The sequence below is a fragment of the Capsicum annuum genome, chromosome 6, assembly GCF_002878395.1.
Source record: "Capsicum annuum cultivar UCD-10X-F1 chromosome 6, UCD10Xv1.1, whole genome shotgun sequence".
Taxonomy (NCBI): Eukaryota; Viridiplantae; Streptophyta; class Magnoliopsida; order Solanales; family Solanaceae; genus Capsicum; species Capsicum annuum.
This window is the reverse complement of record NC_061116.1, coordinates 193,136,652-193,155,389: the sequence shown is the minus strand read 5'-3', so window position 1 is coordinate 193,155,389 and position 18,738 is coordinate 193,136,652. Positions and strand designations below refer to the sequence as shown.

At 37.3% G+C, this 18,738-nt stretch overlaps 1 protein-coding gene across 1 annotated transcript in view; it reads left to right on the top strand.

The window, feature by feature from the left end:
- Positions 1-240: 240 nt before the first annotated feature.
- The window catches only part of LOC107855831 (TMV resistance protein N), a gene marked incomplete in the record, with an annotated part of 108,589 nt that continues 90,091 nt past the window's right edge, over positions 241-18,738 (top strand). The window contains 7 exon segments of the mRNA XM_016700824.2: positions 241-970; positions 9,164-10,241; positions 10,761-11,136; positions 11,280-11,547; positions 12,311-13,397; positions 15,364-15,657; positions 15,752-17,416. Coding sequence (XP_016556310.2) covers positions 372-970; positions 9,164-10,241; positions 10,761-11,136; positions 11,280-11,547; positions 12,311-13,397; positions 15,364-15,657; positions 15,752-17,302 — 5,253 coding nt within the window.

The window sequence follows — 18,738 nt, the reverse complement described above, 5'->3', positions numbered from 1 at the left end:
GGTGGGTTGGATCTTTATTTAAAAAAGATATTATTTGTATTTTATATATATTTTTAATATTTAATTTTTATGTATCATTTAAAAATTACGTGACATGCTACATGTAGTCAATTGTATTATATTATATTAATTGGATAAAAAAATATTTTAAATATTATGTTTTGATGGATTTAAGGATTCAAATGAAAAAAGGTAATTGAAAATGTGCATCACAAATTGAGATAAATATAAGAGTTCGTCTGATCATTTAGCTATATAAAAATACTATTTTAATAAAAAATACGCTAGTTTAATTATTATTGCCGCACCCACATCTTCTTTTTATGAAAGTAGAAAGTTGACTCATCAGCTCCCCTTCAGTCAACGGATAAATGATTGTTAGTGAGATGGTTCCAAGTTCCTGGAAATTTCCAGGAATACTATTGTTGGTCCCTCCCTGCATATTCTTGAGAACGTCGCATATTCTTTCTCAGATTAGCACAACTCCAATGGCTTCCCAAATTCAATCTGTCAGAAATTGGAAATATGATGTTTTCCTGAATTTTAGACCAGAAGACTTGGGCAGAATCTTTATTGCCCATCTTTACAAACGTCTGGAAGACCTAGGAATTAACGCATTCAGACCCGACGATGTCGAGTCTGAAAGAGGCGAAGGAGAACCAATCTCAACAAAAATCTTAGAAGCCATAGAGGAATCAAGGATTGCTATTACCATCTTTTCCAAGTACTATGCTTCATCGAGACGGTGCTTGCAAGAACTCACAAAGATAATGGAGTGCGTTGACAACAAGGGAATGAAATTCTTCTCTGTCTTCTATCAATCAACTGCATCACAAGTATTATGCAACTTTGATCAAGTACTGTTGGCCCAACTAGGGATATATGGTTTGAATGGTTCTTACATGGTGGAGTTCTTGAGGTGGAAGGACATTCTCTGTAAAGCATTCAACATTGCGGGTTTAAATTGTTGGTGAGTAGTAACTAACTCAAAAGAACTAGTAGTAATTTTTGAGAGACATGTTCATAATAGCATTTCTCTGCAAATTGGTTGGAATGATCAGGGTCAGTTTATTAATGCTTTAAAATGTCAAATTACCACCTCTAGACACCACTTAGCCGGACATGCCATTGAAACCTTCATTTTTTTCATTAGTAAAATAAATATACTATTAAATCCATTACACCAAAATGAATCTGCTATGACTTTGATTTAAGGTATATATCATGCAATTTGATGCCATTTGGATCATAGAGATACCTCTATTTTGGTCCTTAGGTTAGGCCTACTATAAAAGTTCCAATCCACGACAAAGAATAATTTCTTTGAGGCTACTAATACATCAGAAAGTTAGTTATTACTAGTTCATAGCTAAATAAATGTCAGTTGTTGCATCCATTTTCCAGCCTGGAGGTCTCTGAAACTAACTTGGACACCTCAATTTCCAATTTTCACATTCTCTAGTTGAGGTCTCTAGATGTGTATTCTCAAAGTTGGAGTGTATAATTTTCAGTTTAGATCAAGTTAAGTATCTATATATGTATTTTGCCTTCTTTGAAGACATGATACTTGTCTATGGGTGGCGGATTGACTTTCATTAACTCAATTCTTGATGCCCTTACAACATACATAATGTCCTTGTTCCGTATCCAATAGGGGTCATCAATAGGTTGGATAGCACTATTAGGAATTTTTGTGGCATGGAAACAAAAAAATGAAAGTATTCCACTTGGTCATGTGGAAAAATGTTATCCCTGGGAAGATACATTGAGGTCTGGGGATCTATAACTTGAAGGTACAAAGCAAAGCTCACAGAACAAAATGGCTGTGGAAGTTTATCAGTGAACATTAACTACTGTGGGGAAAAGTTATTAAAGTCAAATATGATCAGGAGGATAATTGGATGACTAAGGAGGTTACTACACCATAGGAGGTTGGTATATGAAGATCCATTAGAGCATTGTGGAGTGGGTTGAAAGTTCAATCCAAGATTAAAGAGTTAGATGAGAGCAAAACTAGTTTCTGGATGGACAATCGGTATATGGTTGGAAACCTGGACATGGTCTTTCACATGGGACGTTTTGATGATTAGAGGGCTTCCATTGTGCTCAAGATGCTTCAAGGGTAAAGAAACAAGAGAAAGTTAATCACCTTTTTTTGCAATGTCCATTTACAGCACAGCTGTAGAGTGGTGTCCTCAAAGGCATAAACTGGACTATGCTAGAAAAAGATTTCAGAAGCTCTCAGTAGTCGGAAGGAAATAGGTTCACGGGCAAAGGACAAGAGTAGATGGAGAATTGTCCCAACATGCATTTGGTGGACAATTTGGAAGAAAGGAAACTCCAAATGTTTTGAGACTATAGAGGATGATGTACAGAAGATCAAGTTGAACTTTGTCTTACAGTTATGTTTTTGGTGTAATGAGATTTACTCTAATGATATTATCTCTGTCATTGATATTTTAGACTCGCTATAGATAGAGAATAGTAGATTTTCGGGGCTTTCATGCAAATATGGTTTCAGTACTACCTAAATACCCTTTTGGTTCATTGTTATAATATACAGTTATCAATTCAAAGATAAAAAGAATTAATCTAATATTATCCGCTGCCCTCCATGCTCCAAAGGGGTTGTATCATGCACTATGTTAAATGTTTAAGTTCTTAAAGTAGAAGAATAGGGATCAATTCCCATTTAGTACTTCCCATTTTTCCTCCTTATCTAATTGTGAGAAATACTGGTGAAAAATATTATTGAATTGTTGTCTACATAATTACATTGACACCCCATTTATAGACACTACAATACAATCCTTTTCGAAGTAGGATTAGGATCTTGTATACTATTCTATTTCTACTCATATTCTAACACTCCCCCTCAAGCTGGTGCATACAAGTCATATTACAAATGTTATTAATACGATGACTGGTGAGGGACTTGGTGAAGATATCTGCAAGTTGTTCACTTGACTTCATAAATTTTGTAACAATATCTCCCGAGAGTATCTTTTCCCTGACAAAGTAATAATCAATCTCTATGTGCTTGGTCCTCTCATGGAACGCTAGATTAGATGCAATATGAAGGGTTGCTTGATTATCACATACAAGTTCCGTCTTACCGGGGTCTCCAAATTTTAGTTCTCCCAGCAATTGTTTGATCCAAACCAGCTCACAAGTTGCTGCAGCCATTGCTCGATATTCTGATTCGGCACTAGATCGAGCAACCACACTCTGTTTCTTACTCTTCCAGGACACCAAATTACCACCTACTAAAACACAATATCCGGATGTAGAACATCTATCAAAGGGTGATCCTTCCCAATCAGCATTGGTATATCTAATGATATGCTCATGGCCTTGATCCTCAAAGTGTAGTCCTTTACTTGGAGATGACTTTATATATGGCAAAATACGAACAACTACATCCCAATGACTATCACAGGAGGAAGTCATAAACTGACTTACAACACTCACGGGAAAAGAGATGTCAAGTCTAGTCACTTTGAGATAATTCAACTTTCCAACCAACCGCCTATACCTTCCAGGATCACTAAGTGGCTTCTCCTGTCCTGACAGAAGTTTAGGATTTGGATCCATAGGAGTGTCAATGGATTGACATCCCATTATTCCTGTCATCTCAAGAATGTCTAAAGCATACTTGCATTGAAAAACAGCAATACCTGATCTAGACTGTGCAACCTCAATACCTAGAAAGTATTTCAGTTTGCCAAGGTCTTTAGTCTGGAAATGTTGAAAGAGATGTTGCTTCAAGTTAGTGATACCCTTTTGATCATTGTCGGTGTTAACAATATCGTCAACATAAACAACTAGATAAATACACAAATTTGGTTCAGAATGGCGATAAAACACTGATTGATCAGCTCCATTACGAATCATGCCAAACTCCTGAATCACTGTGCTAAATTTTCCTAACCAGACTCGAGGGGATAGTTTCAAATCACAGAGTGACTTTCACAATCGACATACAAGGCTACTAGACTCCCCCTGGGCAACAAAACCAGGTGGTTGCTCCATATAGACTTCTTCCTCAAGATCACCATGCAAAAAAGCATTCTTAATGTCAACTGATAAACAGGCCAATGACGAACAACAGCCATAGAGAGAAAAAGGTGGAGAGATGCTATTTTAGCCACGGGAGAGAAAGTGCCACTATCATCAAGCCCAAATATGTGTGTATACCCTTTGGCAACAAGCTGAGCCTTCTACCGATCAGTCTGACCATCTGGACCAACTTTGACTGTATAAACCCAAAGGCAACCAACAGCAGATTTACCTACAGGAAGGGAAACAAGTTCCTAAGTACCACTCGTATGTAAAGCAGACATTTCATCAATCATAGCCTGTTTCCATCCTGAATGGGAAAGTGCTTCACCTATAGTCTTAGGGATGGAAATTGAGGACAAAAATGATACAAAAACATAATGGGGTGAGGACAGACGATGATAACTCAAGAAAGTATAATGTGGGTTAGTATTACAAGTGGATCTTATACCTTTTTGAAGTGCAACTGATTGGCTAGGAGGAGACAGGTCCGCTGTAGGGGAAGTTTCAGGCGCATGACATGAATCATCTGGGACTAATGCGGGACGCGGGCGGCTGTGATAAGTCAAAAGTGGTGGCATTGCAGCTGGAGATGGAGAAGTAACCGTCAATTCTTCAAAGATTGGTATGGGTAAGACTGGAGGTATGGGTAAAACCTCAGAGATATCAAGATGAACAGATGATGTGTAGTAAGTTTGAGATTCAAAGAATGTGACATCGGCGGACATAAGATAGCGACCCAGATCAGGTGAATAGCAGCGATACCCTTTTTGAACTCGAGAATAACCAAGGAAGATACATTTGAGAGCACGAGGGGCTAATTTATCTTTTCCTAGGGTTAAGTTATGAACAAAACAAGTGCTCTCAAAAAACACGGGGGGACGTAGAGTACAGATGTGATTGAGGAAATAGTATGGAATGGGGAACCTAATTTTGAATCGAAGATGATGGTATTCTATTAATGAGATAGCAAGATGCGAGGACTGTATCGCCCCAAAAACGCAGCGGAACATGGGATTCATTGAGAAGTGTGCGAGCTGTCTCAATTAGATGTCCATTTTTCCTTTTTGCTATACCGTTCTGCTGAGGGGTATATGGACATGATGTCTGGTGAATAATTCCTTGGTGAGTCATAAACTCCTGAAACTGGGAGGATAAGTATTCTAAGGAATTATCACTATGAAAAGTAAGAATGAAAACACCAAACTCATTTTGTATTTCAGCACAAAAACTTTTGACTATAGGAAATAAGAATGATCTTTCATTAGGAAAACCCAAGTACACCGTGAAAAATCATCAATGAAACTAACAAAGTAACGAAATCCTAAGGGTGAACTGACTCTATTAGGACCCCCAAATATCAGAATGAACTAATGAGAAAATAGACTCTGAACGACTCTCAATACTATGTGAAAATGTAGCACGGATATGTTTTCCAAGTTGACAGGACTCTCAAATTCAGCTTGCATTGCAGAGTTCCATTGGGGAATTAGCTTGGCTTGCTTATAGGTTGTGGGGATTTTTGGAGACGGTGTAGTGGTTGTGAGAAACTAACGTGGTTTAAGGCTATTAGTCTGTGAGCGGGTGGTCATTGGGTGTACTTTGGTGGCTGGCTGGGTTGGCCGGGGCTGGTTTGGCGGGTCAAGCTGGGTAGGAGAGGCTACTAGTTGGGGCGGGGCAGAAGCCATTTGTGGATGATTTTTTGCCGAAGCAGATGCATTGGGAGAAGGATGTGGAGTTTGGCTAGGAATGGGTGGTCTTTCTCGTCTGCGGTACATTATAAGTGGTCGTGAGGGCAATGTTTAAGGTGCTGAAGAAGCAGAAGTAGAGTGTTTTTGTGGAACTTGTGTAGTGGGTAAAGGAGTGGAAGTTGATGAGATTTGAGGAGAAGGAATGTTACATGATTGTGGAGAGACGCCATCTGAAGCGGAGGAGATAGTTTGCAGGCGTTGAGCGGCCATGGACAACGTAGTTACTGGTGGGGGAAGTTCATAAGAGGAATGTGAAATTGAATGAGTGTCCTCCCTGGGTTGTTGTTCAACAAAAATCGTATCCCAAGAAACATTAACTTTATTTTTAAATCTGAAAAATATATTTTGAAAAGGGAAATTGTCTTCCAAAAATATTACATCCTTAGATAAATATAATTTGGAGTTGACAGGATCAAAACACTGATGGCTAGAATATTTATTAGAAAATCCTAAATAAACACATGGTGTGGATCGAGGTTCCAATTTATTACAGGAATAAGGTTTGAGCCATGGGTTGCATAAGCATCCGAAAACCTTGAGGGATTATAGTTAGGCATGGCCTGAAGTAGGGTTTCAAAAGGTGATTTGTTTTGTAGATTGGGTGTAGTCATCCTATTGATCAAATAAATAGCTTAATGACAAGAAGAACTCCAAAAAGTTGAAGGTAGGGATGCTTGGTCTAGTAAAGTGCGCGCTGTCTCGATGACATGTCGATGTCGGCGTTCAACTAAAGCTACCCTTTGTGGTGTATATGGGAGGGGGGACACTAAGTGTTCAATTCCATGTGTTTTTAGATAGGAATCCAATTTTTGACATTCACAACCACCATCAGTATAAAAGGATAAAATTTTTGTTTAAAAATGCCTTTCAAGCATGGGATGTAAAGTTTTGAGGATTTTCAAGACTTCTGTTTTATCTTTGGGAGTGAATAACCACATATATCTTGAAAATTGATCGACAAATAAAACGTAGTATCGTTTTTTGTCAATCGATATTACCGGAGACGGCCCCCACAAATCACTGTAAATTAAATTTAATGGACTAGCACTGTGCAAAGAACCTTTTGAAAAAGGCATCCTGTCGCTTTTATTAGAATAGCGTGAATTTTGCAAACAGTATTAGGTTTGGAACCAACAACTGGAATGAAAAAATCATGCAAAAATTTATTTAGAACTTGACGATTAGGGTGGCCTAATCGTTGATGCCATAGGTTGTATGAAACAATAACATTGCATTTTGGTGGACCATCAACATCCCCCGATGGCCACTCGTACAACCCGTTTTTATTCCATCCGCGAGCCAATAGTGCCACCGTAGTCAGATCCTTTACAAGATAAGAGAAAGGAATAAATTCCATACATGAGTTATTATCTTGACAAAACTTAGAGACAAAGATTAGATTATCTTTAATAGCTGGAGAGCAAAGAATATGTTGAAGCTGGAATTGGTGATTTGATGCGTTAAAATTCACATTACCGATATGAGAGATTGGAATGGTATTACCATTACCCATGACGATCTCCTCCGAACAGTGGTAGTTTTGCATAGTGGCTAGAATCTGCGTGTTTGAGGCTATATGGTGGGTGGCACCACTGTCAACGATCCACAGAGCTGATTGATTCTGAAGGCTTGCAGCATAATTAGCACGCACTTGAAGATGATTGTGAGAACGTGTCCGACATACACAAGGAGTATGACCTCTACGATCACAGAGTTGGGTAACGGTTTCTGTCGGAAGATTGTTGTGGATTATTACGTCGGGATTGTTGATTGTTACGCCAGGACTGATAATTATTTTGTTGGTTTGGAGCATTTGATCGTCGATTATTGTTCTGATGATTGGTGGAGCTTTCATGTATGGGACTGGAAGTAGTTCCCTAAGCAACGTTGGCAGTGATTGGAGCAGAAGGTGTTTTTTTAGCTTCCTCCTACTGCCGAAAAAGCTCATGATTAAGGAGCTTTTCATATAGTTCTTCACAGGGGATTGTTGAATCTCGAGCGCGGATAGCGGCGGAAAGTTCTCAAAATTCAGATCCAAGGCCAGTGAGAATCTTGACAATTAATTCTTCATTGGATACAGGGGATCCAGCAGTGGCAAGTTCATCACAAAGAGACCGAACTTGATGGAGATAGTCTGCAACAGGGTGAGAGTCCTTGGAAACGCGGGCTAGACGGTCTCTTAAGACTAAAAATACGAGTTTGAGACTTATTTGCATAAGCAGGATGCAAGGCGTCCCAAGAGACTTTTGCATTTGTAACAGAAGCAACTGTACTGCCAATGGTCGCATCCACAATTGCCAAGATAGCATTTTGTATAAGTTGATCTTGTTGAAACCAGGAAACATAATTAGGATTAGGTACTTCTAGGTTGTTTTCAGATATAGTTTTGGAGGGGGTTGGTATCGATCCATCAAGGTGACCAAAGTGGTTGTGTCCACGCATAATCATGGACACCTGCGCCTTCCACAACGAAAAATTATGGTTACCAGCAAGTTTGATGGGGAGATGAGTAACCAGATTGAACTGGACAACAGGACAACAGTCTTTGAGTTGGAGATGTTGTCGACATTGACGATGCTTGTATTTGGGTCCATTTAGGCGTGAGGTGTTTGGGTTGGGAAAAATAGAAAAGAAAAAAAATAGGATCAGGCTTGTTAAAGCTATAGAGCTCTTGATACCATAAAGAGGAAGAGAACTGATAGCAGCAGGTTAAGGTTGATTTTATTGATTCTCTGTATTGGCCTTTATTTCTTATTCCTTATTTCGTAGTGCTCTTATTTCGTATTTCTCTGATTTCTATTTTTGTTATTTCTGATTCCTTATTTCTGTTATGTCATCCATCCTGGTTCTTGTTTCATTACGACCTTGTTTACTATTCTTTATCTTGAGTCGGGGGTCGAAAACAGCCTCTCTACTTCTTCGGAGGTAGCGGTATGGACTGCGTACATTTTACCCTCCTCAGACCCCACTTTGTGGGAATACACTGGGTTTGTTTTTGTTGTTGTTGCTCTGTATTGGCCTTTATAGCCTGTGGATTACATACAAATCTGAACAAATCTATGTAACAAAGAGACCTACTAAAATACAATCCTATATATACACCAAAGCTGATAAGTACAAAAATAAAACAGGAGTCCTAAAGATATCAGCTAGCCGTTATTATTGTTTAGTGTCGCCTCGTCGGAAGAGACTCATTGGCAAGGAAAAGTGTGACTTAGAAACTTGATGACAACGGTGAATTGTACATAAAAGCGAGGTGAAGCGCTCAACACGTTTTGAGCCGCGCTCTTCTGATAACACCGATTATCATGTTTCAAATATTTCATTGTTCTGATATATTTTATTTGATGCAGGAACGTTGAAGAATGTATTCAGCAAATTGTTGACAAGATTTCTCCTTTTCCAAGAATTGCAAAATATCACGTGGGACTCAAATCTCGTATAGAGGAAGTAAAATCGTTGTTGAATGTTGAATCTGGCGGTGTTTATTTTGTCGGGTTATGGGGGTTGGGTAGTGTAGGGAAGACAACCATTGCAAGAGGAATTTTTGATGAGATCTCTTGTCAATTTGAAGGATCCTGTTTTCTTGCAAATGTTAGGAGTGTCTTAAAAAAGAGTGGGCTGGAAGTCCTACAACATTTGCAACAGAAGCTTCTTTCACAGATCTTGAAGACGCACTCTGTGAATGTACCAAATTTTTCCAAAGGAGACAAAATGACAAGCCAAATGCTTCGCTTCAAGAAGGTTCTAATTGTTCTTGATGATGTGGATGATAGCCACCAACTGGAATGTTTAGTTGGAAAGAGTGATTGGTTTGGTGATGGCACTAGGGTCATTACAACAACTAGAAACTTCGATTTACTTAGCAAGCATGATGTGCTATATCGTGTTCCAGAACTGACTAACCATGAGGCTTTAGAACTTTTTAGTTGGCACGCCTTTCAACAAGGAACTCCAGTTGAAGGCTTTGAAGAGCTCTCATGTTGTGTAGTAGATTATGCTAAAGGCTTACCCTTAGCTCTAGAGGTCTTGGGTTCTTTTCTCTACAAACAAGGTACAGAAGAGCACATAAATGCCTTATATAGAGACAAAGATTTCAGGGATGGGAAGATTGTTAGGTTACTCAGCTTAAGTCTAGATGCATTGGGCGATGAATACAAGAATATGTTTCTTCATATTGCATGCTTCCTTAGAGGAAAAAAGAAAGAACATGTGATTACTGTACTGGCTAGACTTGGCTTCAAGTCTGTAAATGGATTAGATGTCCTTAAAAGATCATTTTTGTATATCTCAGAAGGAAAAGTTGAGATGCATGATTCGATAGCCCAAATAGGTCAGCAGATGGCTCGTGATGCTGAGTGGGTCAAGCCATGGAATTGCAGTAGACTATGGCATGAAAAAGACATGGAAAATGTTTTTTGTGCAAATCAGGTGTGTGGTCCTCTAACGGTTGAGAATTCGGGGGACATTATTTTTTCTCTTGTGCATTATTTTTCGTTTAAAAAGGTAGATGTCAATTTGAGTAGGTTATAGGAACTAGTCAGTCCAAGGTTTCGTCGTGCTGATACACTTGTTTGTATGTGAGTAGAGAAATAATAGAGACCCACCTTACCATTTAAAAAACATATAGAAACTAGTCCAAATCCGATGGAATAAATTTGAGCGTTCGTATAGTTGACCCCAATTAGTTTGGGATTAGAATAGGCGGAATAAATTTGAGCTCATATAGCTGACCCCAATTAGTTTGAGATTGGAACATAACAATTTTGTCATCTACTTTATGTTTCAGAGAGTGCAAAGTTGACATGCAAGCCTCTTCCTTTTCTCTGTTATTGTGTGAATCATTGTTTTGTCATCCTTCATGGAGATTCTCTTTTCTTCTATCTTATTATTTATTTTCAATTCTGGGCTCTAACTCAGGTGTTTACCTCATTCTGCTTGTATTTGTAGATCTCCAAAACTCTTACTTTTCCTATGGCTCCCCAAAATGAATCGATTCAAAAATGGAAATATGATGCCTTTCTGAGTTTTAGAGGAGATGATACGCGCAATAACTTTGTTGCCCATCTTTATAAACGTCTGGAAGACATAGGAATCAACATATTCAAAGATGATGTGAAACTTGAAAGAGGAAAGTTCATTTCAACAGAACTCTTGAAAGCTATTGAGGAATCAAGAACTGCCATTATTATCTTCTCAGAGGACTATGCTTCATCCACCTGGTGCTTGGAGGAACTTACAATGATCATGGAGTGTGTTGACAAGAAGGAACAAAAAGCATATCCTGTCTTCTATAACGTCGATCCATCAGATATACGCATGAAAGGTAAATCATCAGATATTATTTTCTGTTCTGACTTGTATAACTAATCAAACTTAAAATTTCTTCCAAGACAACTTTTCTAATCATTAAAATAATATTCTCTCTTCTATAACTAATAAATACATATCTGAAATAAGAATTTTTAGCTCTCTGTGAAGGAGAGGGAAGCAGCTTTGCTAAAGCGTTGGAAAAACACGTGGAAGATTTCAACGCTAATTCTGAGAAGTTGGTAACCAAACATAAGGCAGATTTCAAGTGTGGTTGGCAGAAGGTGGCCCACAAAACTGATCTTGCTCTTGGAGAACAAGACAAGAAAAATCTCAAGGATCATTTGGAGAAGGTGCAGCGATGGAAGGTTGCTCTACATAGAGCTGCTGGAATAGCAGGACTCGATATTCGTAAAACTGCTAATGGGTGAGTAGTTCAAGAACCCTTGAGTTTTCACTTAATTATTGGGATATACATGGAAAATTCTACCCACGGTAATGGTTCCATAGTCTTTGGAATAAACATGCTTTCAAGAATAGCATGAAAACATTCGTAGGTTCTCTACCTTCTGGCATACTTCTTGTATAAGGGCATGTTGCCGTAAAAATTCAATAAAATTATCACGCCATCGAAAAAGAACAGCATGAAAACACAAGAGACAGAGGGATAATAAGTAATACCAGTCAAGAATCAATGAAGATCAAAATTCTTTCATGGAATGTAAGGGATTTAAACAGGGAGAATAAAAGAAGTTTAGTAAGAAATCTACTATTACAGTGGGGGATAATATCATTGTTCTTGTGGAAACAAAACTAACAAACATTGAAGCCAATTTGTTCCAGCAATTGTGGTCCAACAGGTGGTTGGGAGGGTTGCATTTAGATGCTATTGGTAGAGCTACTTTAACATTTCCTGTGTTTCTATGTTGCATTTTTTATTATTATTGTAAAGATTGGCACCTAGGCCTAACTTAAGCCCAAACGCAAGCTCATGAGGGGAGCATTGCCCATATCCATATGAGTAAACAGCCTCTCTACTCCTTCGGGGGTAGTGGTATGGACTGCGTACATTTTACCCTCCCCAGACCCCACTATGTGGGAATATACTGGGTTTGTTGTTGTTGTTGTTGTAGTCCATTTCCCAACAAATGTGTATCCCACTCTAACCATTATATTTGTACTGAATGTAGGAATGAAGCTGAATCTATTGACAAGATTATAAATGATAACTTCCGAAATATGCACCACACTGTTTCAGCCACTGAAAAATATCTAGTGGGAATTGAATCTCGTATGGGTGAAATAGAATCATTACTGAAATTTCGATCAGGTGATGTCTGTTTTGTTGGAATATGGGGGATTGGAGGCATCGGGAAGACAACTGTTGCAAGAAAATATTTTGACAAGGTTTCTCATCAATTTCAAGGGTCTTGTTTTCTTGCGAATATTAGAGAAGAATCAAAGAAGTATGGGCTGATGTACTTGCAAAAGACACTTCTTTCGAGACTCTTAAAAGAAAAATCAATGAATATATCAAGTTTTTATGAGGGAGCCGATATGATAAAAAGAAGGCTTTGCCACAGGAAAGTTTTAATTGTTTTTGATGATGTCAATGAGGAACAGCAATTAGAATATTTAGTTGGAAATCACGACTGGTTTGGTGATGGCAGCAAAATCATTACAACAACTAGAAACCAAGATTTACTACGTTGTCATGACCAACTATATTCTGTTCCTGAATTGGCTAAAGATGAGGCTGTTGAAGTTTTTAGTTGGCACGCTTTTCAGAAACAGACTCCTGATAAAGAGTTTTTGAAACTCTCCAAGTCTGTAGTAGATTATGCTAAAGGCTTACCATTAGCTCTTAAGGTCTTGGGTTCTTTTCTTTACAAGCGAGGCATAACTGAGTGGAGAAGTGCATTAGATAGACTCAGAGATACTGGATATGAAAAAATTGTTAAGCAGCTCAGTTTAAGTCTAGATGGATTGAACCATGAAGAAAAGAATATATTCCTTGATATTGCATGCTTCTTTAGAGGAAGAAAGAGAGATGATGTGATAACAATACTAAACAGTTTTGGCTTCCGATCAGAGATTGGAATACATGTCCTCATCCAAAAATCACTCTTATATATTTCTGAAGGAATGGTTGAGATGCATGATTTGATAGAACAAATGGGTCAGCAAGCAGCGCGCAATGTTGATCAGGACAGGCCATGGAATCACAGTAGACTATGGAATGAACAAGATATAAAAACTGTTTTTTCTGCAAATCAGGTAAGCATGTCCTCTGCGGGAGATATCCATCTTCTCTTTTGCATTATTTGCCCTCACTGGAAGTGGACATCTAAGGGGTCGTTTGGTAGGGTGTGTTAACAAAAATAATGCATGCATTATTCTTGTGTATTATTAGTGCATTGTTTGGTATATTTTTTGGTCTATGTATAACTAATATATTGGGTATTGGGCTATGTATTACTAATACCTCTCTTTTCTAATGTATTAGTAATACAACACATTTCAATACATGTATTAACTTATTAAATTACAAATTTACCTCTCAAAATATCCAACTTCTTTTCCCTCCATTTCTCCACATCTTCTTCCTTCTTAATCAAACATCTTCTTGTTTTTCAATTTCTTTCTCTTTGTTCCGTTCAAATTCTGTCAATTTCATTCTCATGCCTTTTGGATATGGAGAATAAGTGAAAATTGAGTTTTCAAAGAAAAGTGGGTTTAGAGAGGAAGTAAAAATTGGATTTTCAAGATTGCATACCTTCCTTAAATTTCTTTTTTCAATGAAATTGAGCAAATAGAAACTGGGTATTTGGGTACCACAGTGGTGGTTGCTTCCATATTTTATTTTTTTTTGACTTTGTATTGCCGCTGGTACTCTCTCATTTTTCGAACATGGATGCTCATTCCATTTGATTTGAATGCCAAACAAACAGATCTCATTCTTTTAAAAAAAAATTATGTTAGAAAATGTGGGTTTTACCATAGAATTGAAATCCACAAAGGTGTTGATGCTACTTTCCTTTAAGCTTGAAAAGATAGTAGTGTATAAAAGGGGTATTTTGGTAAATAAACATCTTTCTATAAAAATTATACAAATATATATTATTTTTAATACATCAAACCAAACACTGTGTAAGAAATAATGTTTGCATAACTAATACCAGCATTACTAATATTTGTGTTAGTAATGCAAGCATTACTAATACACCTTATTCAGCATTATTCTTATACACTCTACCAAACGACCCCTAAGTTTTTAAACTTACTTTAGCACTAGTACATTTTTCTCAATGTAAACTGTAGCTCATGGGGTAGTTTCTTAATTAATTCATGCAATATCTTGGCAACAAGTATAGCCTTGTAGCTTTGAATTGTACTTCCATATTACTCTGCACTCAAGGTTGTCTCCTGTAGCCACCAATTAAGAAGGTTAGTTGCATATTTTGTTTCATAGATTACTAGATGTGCTTTTCTGAAGATTTTAACTAGAGTAGCTTACTCAATATCCATTCACTAATATAGTTCAAAAATTATTTGATAAGAATATCCAAGGCCCTTTAATTTGCAAAATTATTCATTTTTTCAGTTTTTTAAAAAAATGTTCTTTTGTAAGTTCAAATTTTAGCTTTTTCTCTTAATAGGGAAAGAAGTCCTAATGTAAACATCCTTATATTGATTGGAGAATGGATTTGTTATTAGGTAATTATTGAAAGATGCAGTGAGTTAGGGATGAAACAGTTTTACTGTTTCATTGAACTGCTTTTACTGTTTTCCTGATTTCTGTTTTTACTGTGCGTAGCTGTCAGTTGAGAAGTTTGTTGAGTTGGTTAGAAAATAATTTTGAGAGAGGTGTAGGATTGTATCTAAATGGTGAGCACTAGGAAATTTTGTAGTTAGTTATTCCGAAAATTCAATAAACATTTTTCTTCTATTTTTTCTCTCTGCATTTCTCTGTTTCCCTCAGTGTTCCATCAATGGAGAATTGAACCTCCATGCTCAATTTTGTCAGTAATTATAGAAAGGAGTGGAAATGAGAATATTTGAAGTTCTTAATTAATTCGTGAAACTATTTGACTGAACTTGTGATGCAAAACCAGATATAAATCCTATACTAGTAGTATTAATTCCAACAAAAAATGTTATTAACTTTAGTATATTCAAGGAGAATAGGTTCTAAGCTTGGAAGTATGATCTGTTTAGCAAATTTACTTTAATTTCTTTCCAGAGGACAGATTCTATTAAAGGCGTAATGGTGCCAATTGGCTCAGACCGTCATATATGCAAGTGGAGCAAATCTTTCAGCAAAATGCCGTGTCTTAGGTTACTCATTGTCAAAGGGGAGGAGGTCCGACACCACGACCCTATTTGTGACCCTATTAAGTATCTTCCCAGTAACTTGAAATGGCTTGATTGGTCATACTACAGTTTTCCATCTTTACCAGCAGATTTTGAACCAGGAAACCTTGTTGGGCTCAACATGACTTTTAGTTCTCTTGTGGAAATCTTCAAGGAATCAAAGGTATTGCTGATCTCCTTCAAAAAAGAATCATATTTAAAGAAAAGAAATGACAGTTAAATCTGATGTTTCTATTACTTCTTTTTTTTATGAACAGGCATTTGACAACTTGACGATCCTCAATTTAAGTTTTTCAGGAAGTTTACTCCGAACACCCAATTTTTGTGAGACTCCAAACCTGCAGAGGATTATACTGAAAAGTTGTGTACGCTTGGTTGAAATTCATCCATCCATTGGAAATCTGAAAAAACTCATCTTTTTGAATATGGAGAACTGCAATAATCTGAAGTGTTTACCAAGAAATATTCAAATGGAATCTCTTGAAGGCTTCAACCTCTCAGGTTGTGAGAAATTAGAGAATTTTCCAGAAATTCGAGGGAATATGGAGTTGCTCTCGGAGCTTCTTCTGGCACGTACTGCAATTTGGGAATTTTCCTCATCAATAGGGCAGCTTAGTGGTATCAGCTTGCTTGATTTGCGTTCATGTGAAAACCTTGTAAGACTCCCTGCCAGTGTCTCTGAGATGGGAAAACTGAAAATTTTGATTCTGAAAGGCTGCTCAAGACTTGCAATTTTACCTGAAAATCTAGGTGATCTAAACCAGTTGGAGGAGCTTTATGCTGGCAACACTGCCATTTGGAAACTACCAGATTCTATTGGAAACTTAAGTAAACTCAAGATCCTATCATTAAGAAAAGGGCGGAAGGTAAAGCGTCAATCTGCTCGCAGTTTGATATTAGTACCCTGGGTGTTTCATGGATTGAGGGAGTTGAAGAGCTTAAATCTCAGTGGATGTAATTTATGCGATAACCAAGTTGCTGCTCTTCAGAACTTAACTTCTTTATTGGAACTGAATCTGAGCAGAAATGAGTTTATTTATTTACCTAATATCTTCAGTCAACTTTCTCACCTTCGCTATCTCAATATAACACACTGTCAGAAACTTAAGGAACTCCCCAAACTTCCTCCGAGTATAGAGGAATTATATGTAGAAGATTTTTTGGCAAAAGAATGTATTGCGAAGCTACGAATGTATCCAAGGTTGAATTTGGTCTCATTCACCAATTATAGTTTTGATCAACAATCTTATACAGAGGACAGCAATGGTAGCTCCTTTTCGGATGAGATTCTGAGTTTGCTTCTATCAAACAATATGGATGATGTGATCCACCCCTCTCTTAACTATGATCATAGAGTGACTTGTTCCATTGTCTTTCCTGAACGTGCAATTCCCATGTGGTTTAAGCATCAGATTGTTGATGAAAAGATCTTGTTCAAACTGCCCATTAATTGGTATAATGATAAGTTCAAAGGCTTTGCTATATGCTGTGTGACTCTCATGGGGGCAGGTGTCTGTCGTGCTGATGCAATGCTATCTGAAAAGTATGACTATACTTTCATCAAAGCCAAATTGCTATGCAGTGATCATTTGAAAGACCTTAGAGTGATAGAAAAAGAATGTAAAGTGGGCACAGCATCTAGAACGTATGGCTGGTGTGTTTGCTTTGCCTACATTCCATTGTATTCTTCACTGCAGGTGTCCGGCACATATGTTGGAGACATTAACCGGTATAGCCTATTTGAGGCATCTATCAACGGTTGCATTGCTAGACAGTGGGGAGTTCATTTGATCTATGAGGATGAGTGAATATTTTCAAAGCGCAGACTGAGAAGGATTGCTCTGAGTCGACAGAAGCTGAAAAGAGGCCAAATTAGCTCTATATGCTGGGATATTGAGGGCATTACCAAGAAAAAGTTTTAGGTAACTTGAAATGCCTCTTATTTGTTACTAGAGTTCAATAGTTTTAATATGGTTTAGAGTAACAATTTTATTTCAATGCGGCTAAGTGTTAGGATGTTGGAAAAGATTAGGCAAAATTAGTATTTACTTTGAATTAATGAATAAATAATGCAATTAACATTATAAATACACGGCAATTAATAGGATTACATATAACAGTCAATCAAATAAACATAAAATTAGATGAAATTATATCAATATAATAGGTACATTTTAAATTGCATATTATTTTTGAGTTTGTACATTGTCATTATTTTGTAGTAACCTATTTGATATAAAGTAGTTGATCTATCAGTACCTACAAGCTGTAATCTAATAGTAGAGATAGTTGTGTAACAAGTCTTCAAAACTTAAAGGCGTAACTGTTCTTCTTCCTTGATAATTTTTTTTAATAAAACTACAATTAAGATTTTTTTCTAATGACCATTGAGTCCGGGTTAGCTTTAGCGTACCTCCTAGTAGTAAGTGTTTTAGGAAACTGAACACAGTAGTATGTATGACCAAAGGTTGTGATAGGGTGGTAAGAATCCCTCCTCCATTAACCTGAGGTCTTGGTGTCGTGCCCAAGGAATGGAGTCGCCTTTGGTAGGCAGCACTTTATCCCCAAAGTGGGACTTTTTAGCGCAAATTCTGATTAGTAGTCGGGTTCCAAAGTGGGTATCAGACACCTGATGGTAAACCAAAAGAAAGTAGTATGTTAGCTGAATTATTTATCAGGAGTTGTATTTTATTGATGGCGATTATTAGGAGTTGAAATTTAAGCTTGGATGTGATTAAGACTTCAATATTTTGATTTCTCTTATGTTTTAGAATCTTCAGCTTATAATAGGTAATAAATGTAACCTTTAAGTTTACCCCTATCCAAAAAGAAAGTAACTAAAAGGCTGGTAATATTCAGGAATTAAGATGTTGGAAAGTCTAGTGGTCAGAGCTTGGTCTAAAAGCCTATTTGGCCAACCTTTTAAGATCAATTTATTTTGAAAGTGTTTTTTTTTTTTTTCCAAAACTGTTTTTAGAAAAAAGTGGTTTTGGTGAGAAGTAGTTTGTGTTTTGCTGATAAATTTAAAAAGCATTTTTGGGCATCAATTAGTGTCGGGACAAAATAACTTGTGGGGAGCACAATCAGAAATGCATACGCAGTGAAGTCAAGTTATCATCCATCACTACCTCAATCGGTGAATGCCACACAGTGGCCTTAGAAGCTAATTTAGGGCACAAACCTACCTCCAAATATCAGTTGTTTCACCTGGAAAACAATATATGATTCATGCCCAACATGGCAT